Genomic DNA, 10,960 nt, shown 5'->3' with positions numbered 1-10,960 from the left:
GGTATTTGAAACACCGGTGGCATAGCTTTCAGCATCACAGCCACACACAGCCGCCACAGTATGACAACCAACAGACCAGTGGTGTGGTTCCCTGACCAGGAAATGAACCCTTGGCACAGCCGTGAGAGTGCTGCATCTTAACCACTAGACCACCAGGGCTGGCTAACCATCACCACTGTCTATACCCAAAACTTCATATCCCCAACAAAGACTTATTAAACAATAACTCCCCCCTTTAAAATTTGCTTTTTAAAAGTCACAACCACAATACCCATTTTCACACCTATCACTATTAGCAATTCTGCAGTATCAGTGTTCACATGTCCCTGACAGTCACATAAATATTTTATAGTTGGATTTGTTCAAATCCAGATCCAAAGGCTCACCACACACTACCTTCATTTGAACCGTCTTAGGTCTTTTAAATCTGCAACCAGGGGCTGGCCCTGTGGCCTAGTGGTTAAAGTTCTGCATGCTCTGCTTCAGCCGCCCATGTTCGCGGGTTCGGATCCTGGGCACAGACCTACATTACTTGTCAGCCATGCTATGGGGGTGACCCACATACAAAATAGAGGAAGGTTGGCACAGATGTTAGCTCAGGGCAAATCTTCATCAGCCAAAAAAAAAAACTGCAATCATTCCCCAAATTTTTTTTTTTTTTGCTAAGGATGATTTGCCCTGAGCTAACATCGTTGCCAATCTTCCTCTTTTTACTTGAAGATGATTGCTTGAAGACACTGGGCATTTGCCCTGTACAATTTTTCATACCCAGAGTTGGCTGACGGCATCTTTATGGCACCACTCAAGATGTCTTTCATCCCCAGGAATTCCCAGTAAACTGGAAATTAGATCAGTTTCGGGCTCATTGTGGCAAGAGCCTCTCACTGGAGGTGCTGGGCTCCTTCCCGGAGCATCACATCACAATAATCAATGGTCCCAAGTAGTGTGTCCAGGTCCTGATCCCTCCAGTAGAAAGTTTCCCATCAACCTTTCACTTACTGGCCTTAGCAGAGGGACCATTTAAAACCAAATCAGGGCCGGCCCCGTGGCTTAGCGGTTAAGTGCTCGCGCTCCGCTGCTGGCAGCCCGGGTTCGGATCCCGGGTGCACACCGACGCACCCCTTCTCCAGCCATGCTGAGGCCGCGTCCCACATACAGCAACTAGAAGGATGTGCAGCTATAACATACAACTATCTACTGGGGCTTTGGGGGGAAAAAAATAAATAAATAAAATCTTTAAAACCAAATCAGGTCTCTCCCTTGCTCAAAGCTACCCAGTGAGGAAGCCTCATGCACTGTTGGTGGGAATGTAAACTGGTACAGCCATTATGGAAAACAGAATGGAGGTTCTTCAAAAAATTAAATATAGAATTACCATGTGGCCCAACAATCCCACTATGGGTATATATTCAAAGGAAATGAAATCAGGATCTCGAAGAAATATCTGCACCCCCACGTTCATGGCAGCATTATTCGCAATAGCTAACACCTAGAAACAAGCTAAGTATCTGCCAGCAGATAAATGGATAAAGAAAATGTAAGATATATATAATGGAATATTATTCAGCCATAAAAAAGAAGGAAATCCTGCCATTTGTGACAACATGGACGGACCTTGAGGGCATTATGCTAAGTGAAATAAGTCAGACAGAAAAAGACAAATACTGTATGATCTCACTTATATATGGAATCTAAAAAAGCCAAACTCACAGAAACAGGGATCTAGCATGGTGACTATAGTTACTACTGTATTGCATATTTGAAAGTTGCTAAGACAGTGGAGCCTAAAAGTTCTCATCACAAGAAAAACATTTTTTGTAACTGTAGTGACGGGTGTTAATTAGACTTATTGTGGTGATCATTTCACAGTATATACAAATATTGAATCGTTACGTTGTACACCTGAAACTGACATAATGTTATATGTTAATTATATCTCACTAAAAATTAATTAATTTAATGAAAAAGAAACAGAGCAGAATGGTGGTTGCCAGGGGCTGGGGGGTAGGGGAAGTGGGGAGATGTTGGTCAAAGGGTACAAGCTTTCAATTATAAGATGAATAAGTCCTGGGGATCTAATGTACAGCATCATGCCTATAGTTAATAATACTGTATTGTATACTTGAAATTTACAGAGAGTAGATCTTAAATGTTCTCACCACACACACATGCAAAAATGGTAACTATAATGAGATGATGGATGTGTTAACTAACTTTATTGTGGTAATCATTTTACAATATGTACGTGTATTAATTGAATCATCATATTGTACACCAATCTCAATAAACCTGGGGGGGGGAATAGTCCCCCAGGGGGTTCTGTCATAGTTAGAATAAAAACCAAAGTCCTCCTCACCAGGCCAAGGCCCTCTCTGACCTCATCTCCTTCCCCACCCCATCCATTCCAGCCCCACTGTCTCCTCCTTGAAGTTCTTCACATGCCTGCCTCCAGGCCTTTGCACTGGCTGCTTCCTCTGCCTGGAATGCCCTTCCTTACGTGACTTACTTACTAATTTACTTCAGATCTTGATCATAACCTCAGAGAGGCCCTCCCTGACCACTCTCTCTAAAATAGCACTCCCATCCCTTGCGATCCCCTTCTCTGCTTTATTTTTCTTCACTGCCCATCCTGCACCCCGATAAATATTTATCTCACTGTTGTCTTTCTTCCTCTTGCAATTTGAGTTCCATGAGGGCAGAGATTCATCCTCCTCACTGTGGGATCCCCAGGCCCTGGCACAGGGAATGTTTCTTTTGTTTATTTATTTATTTTTCTTTTTGGAGGAAGATTGGCCTTGCGCTAACATCTGTTGCCAATCTTCCCCTTTTTTCTTTTTGTTCTCCCCAAAGCCCCAGTTCATAGCTGTGCATCATAGTTGTAGAGTTATAGCTCTTCTATATGGGATGCTGCCTCAGCATGGCTTGAAGAGCAGTGAGTAGGTCCTTGCCCAGGATCTGAACTGGCGAACCCCAGACTGCCGAAGCAGAATGCATGAACTTAACCGCTATGCCACCGGGCCGGCCCCACAGGGAACGTTTCTACCCACCTGCCCATCTCATTTTTTAAATGCATTTGAAAGTAAACCGCATGTACACATTAGGTGCTCAATGAATAGTTCTTGAGTGAATGAACACAGATTCAAGTTGGCCGTGCACACAGCCGGGTCCACTGAGCCCTGGGTGTGTAGGGCCCCCAACGTGTTCAAACAAGTGGGCAGTGGGGCCGGCCAGGTGGCGCAAGCAGTTAAGTGCGCGGGCTCCGCTGTGGCGGCCCGGGGTTCACTGGTTCGGATCCCGGGTGCGCACCGATGCACAGTTTGTCAAGCCATGCTGTGGCAGTGTCCCATATAAAGTGGAGGAAGATGGGCATGGATGTTAGCCCAGGGCCAGTCTCCCTCAGCAAAAAGAGGAGGATTGGCAGATGTTAGCTCAAGGATGATCTTCCTCACAAGAAAAAAAAAAAAAAAAAAAACGAGTGGGCAGACTTTTGCACATATTCACACCACCCAAAAATATCACAGTTATTCATTGTACCCCTTGTGGCAGGGCTTTTACAGGGTAGTTGGGATATACCCGGTCCCTGCCCTCCCAGAGCCCACAGAGCAGTGGAGGAGACAACATGAGACACACAGACATGCCGATGAATATATCATGACAACCCACGCAGAGTGTTGCCAAAGAAAAGCACAAAATGTTAGGAGTGAATGACATGGGGACCTAGATTAGACTGGGCAGGGCCAGGCAGTGACACAATGGAGAGGGAATATTGAGATGGGGGTGAGGGGTGTGTAGGAGTTGAGAACAAGGGGCTGCAGGAGTTGCCCTGAGGCCTGTGAGCAAGGGAAAGAAGCCTGGGGGTGGGGAGGGGAGGGTGAAGAGACATGAGGGGATCCTTGGAGGGCTCAGTAAGCAGTCTGGGGTTTTATCTTGGGAGGTTTGGAGAAGAGAAGGAAAAGAGTTTGACTTGGGATTGAGAAACATTCCCCTCTGGTTGTTGACAGGTTAGAGGCAGGGAGAGTTGAGAGGGAGGGCCCAAGGAGGAGGCCAGAGCAGGGGTCCAGGAGGGAGAGGATGGGGCTGGACCAGGGTGAGGTCATGGGGAGGGGAGCAGGGCCAGGTGGGAGAGAGGTTTGTGAAGCTGAATCCTCTAGGGGCCGTGGTAACTTACTGCAGGGTGGGGGGTATCCAGGAGGACCCTGAGGGTCAGGCTTGGGTGGCAGGATGGATGCTGGGGCTGTCACTGAAATGGGACACATATGAGACAGCTCAGAAAGGCTGATGGTGAAGAGCCCTGAGTGCCAGGCTGAGGAGCTGGGAGCTCACTCCAAAGGCAGCAGGGAGCCAAAGTTAAGCAGGGGAGGGACAGGGTCAGATTTGAGTTTCAGAAACATCCCTCTGGTTGCTGAATGGGAGATGGGTTGGCGGGAGCAAGAGTGGAGGGAAGGAGGCCAGGGAGGAGGCCAGGGCAGGGGGCGGTGGGAAAGGATAAGGCTGAACCATACGGGGTGGGTGGGGAGAAGGAGCAGGAGGGAGAGACATCAGGAGACTGAATGGATAGGACTTTGTGAGGAGCCCTAGGAATACCACTAGACAAACAGAATGGCCAAGAGGAGAAGAGTGGATGCCCACCCCCCCCTGCACAGACACCCAGGCATGCAGAGACCCCCGTGTGCAAAACACAGGGGCACAGAAATGGACAAGCAGCAGAACAACCGTGCAGGCACCAGATCTGCAAGGACCAGGACACACAATCCCGCCAGAGGGAGACAGCAATACAAGTGCACAGAGACAAACAAGATGCAAAAAACCAAGGACACCTTGTCAGCTGTCGTCACCACGTGCGGAGAACTGCACATGCACTGCCCTGGGATATCCTCCCTCTAGGCTGCCAAGTGGGTTCTATTCTTATTCCCATCTTACAGATGGACAAACCAAGGCTCAGGGAGGCCAGTCACTTGCAAGGTCACACAGTTAGTGGTAGAGCTAGGATTCCACCTCTGTGGGTGCCTGTACACTGGTACCTTGTTCCTGTGTCCATGTGGGTCTTTTTCGTATGAGGATCTGTGTCTCCCCAAGCGTACCCTGGGGATGCCCACCTGGCCACGTCCTCTCTTTCTGGTTTCTGAGGTTTCTCCGGGAATGGAGTTTCTGACCCGGCTTGTCTGAGTGTGTCCGTGGGCTGGCAGCGTGCCTCTGCGTGTCTCCTCCTGTCCCAGCCTCTGTGTGTTGATGACATCTGAGTGTGTGTGTGTGTGTGTGTGTGTGTGTCCTTGTCCAAGGAGCTGTGAGCGTGAGGGGGAGTGCCTGGCTGGGGCTGGGCTGGGGGTGGAGGCAGGGGAGGGGGGTGTCACACAGGCTGAGAGGGGAGTGGAGTTCTGGAGGAATGTTTACCAGACACGAGAGAGCCCAGAGGGACAGCGCCCAGAGCCGAGTTAGCGAGACGCACAGCTCCCCCCATCGCTGGCCCAGGATTAGGGGCGCAGCCACCAGGGGCCCCTTCCCCCTCCTCAGCCTCCCTCCAGGGCCCCTTTAAGACAGGGCTGGTCCTCTCCTCTCTGAGTTAACCCCTCGCAGTCCAGGTGGCCCCCTAGGCTCCCTCCGGCCGGTGGGCGGAGGCAGCGGGGGAGCCAGGGGCGGAGAAAGGGTTGCCCGAAGTCTGGGAGGGAGAGAAGGAGGCAAGGGAGCAGGGAAGGCAGCCGCTGAGCAGAGCTGGCGAGGGGCCCCCGCCGTGCCAGGCGGGCAGTGCCAAATCCGGGGAGCCCGGAGCTGGGGGGAGGGCCGGGGACAGCCCGGCCCTGCCCCCACCCCCTCGGGGTGCTCAGAAACTTCTGAGGAAAGTTTGGCATCGATTGCGCGGTGCCCCGAGGATGGGCAGGGTTCCGCTGGCCTGGTGCTTGGTGCTGTGTTGCTGGGGGTGCGTGACCCCCGAGGGTGAGTGATGGGGGGCTTGTGGGGCAGGACGGCCCATGGAGGGGCTGGGGCCGGAGGGAGAGGAGGGGGGATGGATGGCAGGTGCTGGGGGGTGAGCCCCAGGCTGCTCATGGAGTTTCCTTGAGACAACAGAGAGGGAGACAGGGAGACACCGAGACAAACCCAAGAGGCCAAGGGAGAGAAAGGGACTCTGAGAGAGGAACACAAGGACAAGAAACAGAAACTGGAAGGGTCAGAGATGGAAGGAGATGGACACAGAGAGAGACAGACAGACAGGAGAAGCTGAGGGCCTTGGGGAGAGGGGCTGAGCTGGGGGCTTCCCCCAGAAGGAATCTTCCAGAAAGGAACACTAAATCACGCAGCGGGATGAAGAGAGCTCTGGAGCCCTAGGGGAAAACCCTCGTCACTGTCGTCCCCCGCTTGTCCCTGCCCCACAACTGTCTGTCTGCTCTGTCTCAGGGGAGGGCGTCTCTCGCACCAGCTCTACCATCTCTGTGGGTCTCCATTTGTCTCTCTCTGTCTCTGTCTTCATCTCTCCCCATTCTCTAGGTGTCTCTGTCGATGTCTCTCTCTCTGTCTCTGTCTGTTTCCCTCTGTGTGTCTCTCCCCACACTTTTTTACCTCTCGGGGGTGTCTCTCTCTTTATCTCTCATCCTCTGTCTCTCTCCAGGTCTCTGTTCCTCTGTCTCTGACTCCCCATGCCCAACTTTCTCTGGCTTCTCTCCCTGTCTCTCTTCTTTTTTTTTCTCTCTCCTCTCCCTCCCCAGCCCCTGTTTTTCCCCACCATCCACCAGCCTGATCTGTCAAGTCTCTAGAGACCCTAAGGGAGGGCAGCAGGGGCAAGGGCTGGCCCGCTGGGCAGTCCAGGGCGTGGGAGGCTGCCAGGACCTGGGCCTACTTCCCAACGGACGAAGGATGAAGGCGGAGGCCGGACCCCAGTCCCCTGGGAAGGCTCCCAGCCTCCCATCAAAGCCTCCGCCCGCCACCCTCCACTGAGGTCACTCTACAACTATGTGGGCCTGAGGGCCTGGCGGGGTCCTGGCAGCCGGTAGGCAGGCTGGGAGGGATGGAACTGAGGAGTCGGAGGGAAGTGGGGTTTCCTAAGCTGACTCTTCCCCATCTCCCCGTAGGCACACAGGCGGAGGCGGACCCCTTTGTGGGGAGCCCGGGAAACATCACCGGTGCCCGGGGACTTATGGGGGCCCTTCGGTGTGAGCTCCAGGTTCAGGGGGAGCCCCCTGAGGTGACCTGGCTTCGGGATGGACAGGTCCTAGAGCTGGCGGACAGCACTCAGACCCAGGTGCCCCTGGGCGAAGACGGGCAGGACGACTGGAAAGTGGTCAGCCAACTCAGGTGCCCAGCTTCCCCTGACCAGCCACAACCCGATCCCTGTCCCCCCACCTCCGTCACATGGTGGGTGAAGAGTCATGGGCAGGAACCCCACCTGGGTTGGAACCCCAGCATGGTCACTCTGCAGCTGTGTGGCTTTGCGCATGTGACGTAACCCTGGGTTTCACTTTCCTCTTCTGTAAAAGGAGTTAATAATAGTACCCACTTCTTAGCTCTTAGGAGTTTCCAGTCCAGACCCCCCTCTCTCAGCTCTGATGACCCCCTCCCAGTGTCCAGCTCTGACCCGAACCTCTCTATCCCTCCTCTTGCCCTGTCAGACTCTCATCCCTGCAGCTCTCGGATGCAGGATGGTACCAGTGTGCGGTGGTCCTGCGAGGAAAGACCTTCATGTCCCAGCCTGGTTATGTTGGGCTGGAGGGTGAGCCCTGGGCTCAGAGGTCCTCGGAGGGCAGGAATCCTGAGGGTCAGAGGGTGCTAGAGGATTCAGGGTGTCCCCTGAGGACATATAGCCTACGAATATCAGAGATCTTGGGGGGTCAGGAAGCTGGGGAGTCCATAAATTATTGAGGACAGGCCTGTGCAGGATTGTATGTCCTGGGGGAGAAGACATCTTGGGGGTTGTCAGATATCCTGGGGTCAGACATGGTAGGGTAGGACATTCTGGGGTCAGATAAGGCATCAGAGGCACGCCTTAACCCTCTCCCCCATCCCAGGGGCCTCACTCTCCTCATTGGTAAAATGGGATGAGGAGTCAGACATTCTGGAAAAGAGATATGAGGGGCTCAGATGACCTGGGGATCAGACATTGGTGGTGAGAATCAGATATTAGGATAAGGTGCCCTGGGGGTAGAGGCCTGAGGGGTCAGACATCTAAAGGAAGTTCAGGTGTCCTGAGAGATCAGACATAGGAGTCCAAGACCCTGCAACCTGCAACATCCTAGTGGTGAGTCAGACCCACTAGGGGCTCAGAGGGACCCCAGCCTCTACCACCAACACCCCCAGGCCTGCCTTACTTCCTGGAGGAGCCTGAGGACAGGACCGTGACTGCCAACACCCCTTTCAACCTGAGCTGCCGGGCCCAGGGACCCCCAGAACCCGTGGACCTCCTCTGGCTCCAGGATGCTGTCTCCCTGGCTCCAGCCACAGGCCAGGCCCCCCAGTACATGCTGCGTATTCCAGGTGAGTCCGGGCAAGTGGCAGGCTCAGTGCAGAGGGCCAGGCAGGATGGAAGTGGGGAGCAAGGGAGCGCTCATGCCTCTGTGTGAGTGTCTGCCTGTTCCTCTCTGTCTGTCTCTCTCTGTCCCTGTGTCTCCCTCTCTGTTTTCTCTTTGTCTCTGAGTCTCTCTGTCTCTGCATCTTTGTCTCTATTTCCTCTTTTCTCTCTGTCTCTCTGTTCTCCATCTCTCTCTGTTTCTCTGTGTGTGTGTCTGTCTTTCTGCTCTTTCTCCCTCCATTCACGCCAGACTCTCTGAATAGAATTCTTTGTCCTGGGTTTTCTCTGAGCTGTTCCATGGCCCAAGTGTGTGTGGGCCTGCTGCCCCTTTGTCAGCCCTTGACCCCAAGCAGGGCACCGGAATCAACTGTGCCCTCCTCTCCCCCACCTACCCCCAACCTGCCCACCTCTAGACCTGAAGAGCCCCACGGGAGGGACAGAGCTGAAAACAGAGAGAGGGGGAAAAAGTGGGAAACAGAGAAAGACAGTTACAGAGAGAGAGAACAAAAGTCACAGGAAGGGACAGACCACAGAGGTAACCCAAGATGGAGAGACAGGACAGGGATGTCTGAGTGACAGGACCTCGGGGTGACCATCCCCTTCCACACCACACAGATGGGGCAGGACTTGGCTTGGAGTCACACAGCAGTCAGAGGCAGAGCTGGGGGACCCTGGGCACAGGGGGTTCCCCTCACTGAGGAAGGAGAGACAGGAACACAGACGGGGGAGGCTCAGTCAGAGGGAGGCTGCCAGACCTGGAGGGCATTGGCTTCCGGCACCCCCAACCTGTTGCCTCCCTCTGCTAGAGTGGGGAGAGGACTCCTGATGGGGGTCTCCCAGTGTGGAGGGAGGTGCTCACATTCCCAGCATTCCGGGGGCCCTGAGTGTTCGAGGAAGCGGTGGTGATCATGCCAGCCCCCAGAGGGGTGACTCAGGCCGGTGGCTCTGGAGCCTGAGTCAGCCTGGCAGGACCCTGGAGAGGGAGAGGGAGAAGGGGCTGGTTCCCTCACCCCATCCGAGGAAGAAAGAGAAATGGTGGGGGGGCACAGGTGTGAGAGGGTCTGCATGTGTACCAGTGTGTAACGGAGCTGTCAGAGAGGGGTCTGTGTGTGTATCTCAGTGTGTATGTGTGTGTGTGATCTGGGTATGTATTCACGTCCCTCTGGACCTGTGTCTCAGTGCATCAGTCAGCATCAACCTCTTTGTATGAGGGTGTGCCTTAGCAAGGGCCAGCTTCTGTGGATGTCTCAGCATGTGTGTATGTGTGTGTGTGTGTGTGTGTGTGTGAATTGGTGTGTCTGTCCCATTGTGTGTTTGGGTCTTTACAGTATGTCTCTCAAAGTTTCTCAGGGGCTGTCAGTGTTCGTGTGTGTGTGTGTGTCACTAAGTATACCAGCGTCAGCCTGGTGTCTGTCCTTCTTTGTGTTTGTGTGTTCGCAGCTGTGACTCACTGTGTAAGGGTGGAGTGTGTATGTGTGTGGGGAGCGACGGCAGAGTGAAGGACGACAGTGTGTTCTGTGGCTACTATACATACCTCCCTGTATAGAAGTGACAATGTCAGCTCACAGGTGTGCACCTACAGGTATGAGTGTGTCTTGGTGTGAGCTTCTGTTTCCTTCGGAGTCCCGATGTGTCAGTGGAAAACTTGGTGTGTTTCTACTGACTTTGGCTGTCTGTGTGTATATATATCTGTGTCCACGGATATCTCTGTGGTGTCTGTGTGTATGTCACATGGTGAGCGTCTTGGTATATGACTCTGTCACATGGAACCCTGTATCCATGTGTGTGTGTGTGTGATTCACAGCAGGCAGTAACAACACCCTTCTGCTTCTGTCTGGTCTCCTGATATATCAGCCCTGCCCCAATTGCCTCTTGTGAATGAACCTGGGATGCTTACCAGCCACTGTGTATATGTGTGTCTGTGCCACCTATGTGCACGCAGCAGCATCTCCACACTTGTGTGTCTGTAGCAGTCCTGCATGTTTACATAAGTGTGTGTTTTTTTTATCAGTCTGAATTTCAGTGAATGTGTCTGAAGGAACCTGAGTGTGTCCAGCTACGTTTTGGAGGCTCGGCTGTGTTTCTATGTGAGCAAGTCAACATAAACCTTATTCATGTCCCGGTGTGTATTGTTGTCTGCTTCAACCTCAGTGTATGTCTGTCACTTGGTGAGTGTATCTCAACAGGCAGGGCAATTTGTGTGTCCATCAGCTTCAGCCTAGGTGTCAACTGTGTTGCTGGCTGTTTGTAGTCAATGTGTGCACGTTTGATTGTGTGCTTGTGTGTGTGTTTCTGTGTATGTGCGCCATCAGCCCCTGTGTGTATACATGTAAGTCACAGAGTGTGTATTTGTGTCACTGCATATTTGCAACAGCATGGGCCCTGTGTGTAGCTTAGCTTAGCCAGTGCTACGTTGTCTGTTTTTGTGCCATAATGGCCCCTGTGTGTTGAGTGTGATTCATTGTG

The 10,960-nt window shown here is 52.9% G+C and overlaps 1 protein-coding gene across 3 annotated transcripts in view; it reads left to right on the top strand.

Moving 5' to 3' along the window:
• Nucleotides 1–5,605: 5,605 nt before the first annotated feature.
• Nucleotides 5,606–10,960, top strand: part of AXL (AXL receptor tyrosine kinase) — a 26,225-nt gene continuing 20,870 nt past the window's right edge. For 2 of the 3 annotated variants that reach the window (XM_087421712.1, XM_004441568.3), the window contains exons 1-4: nucleotides 5,606–5,931; nucleotides 7,062–7,284; nucleotides 7,599–7,699; nucleotides 8,284–8,460. In XM_087421712.1, coding sequence (XP_087277838.1) covers nucleotides 5,868–5,931; nucleotides 7,062–7,284; nucleotides 7,599–7,699; nucleotides 8,284–8,460 — 565 coding nt within the window. In that variant the 5' untranslated portion in view covers nucleotides 5,606–5,867. The remainder of the gene's footprint in view (nucleotides 5,932–7,061; nucleotides 7,285–7,598; nucleotides 7,700–8,283; nucleotides 8,461–10,960) is intronic. The other variant, XM_087421711.1, reaches the window with a different exon arrangement.

The sequence above is a fragment of the Ceratotherium simum genome, chromosome 33 (genome assembly GCF_057802395.1).
Source record: "Ceratotherium simum simum isolate JZ-2026a chromosome 33, ASM5780239v1, whole genome shotgun sequence".
Lineage (NCBI taxonomy): Eukaryota > Metazoa > Chordata > Mammalia > Perissodactyla > Rhinocerotidae > Ceratotherium > Ceratotherium simum.
This window is presented reverse-complemented; position numbering and strand designations above follow the sequence as displayed.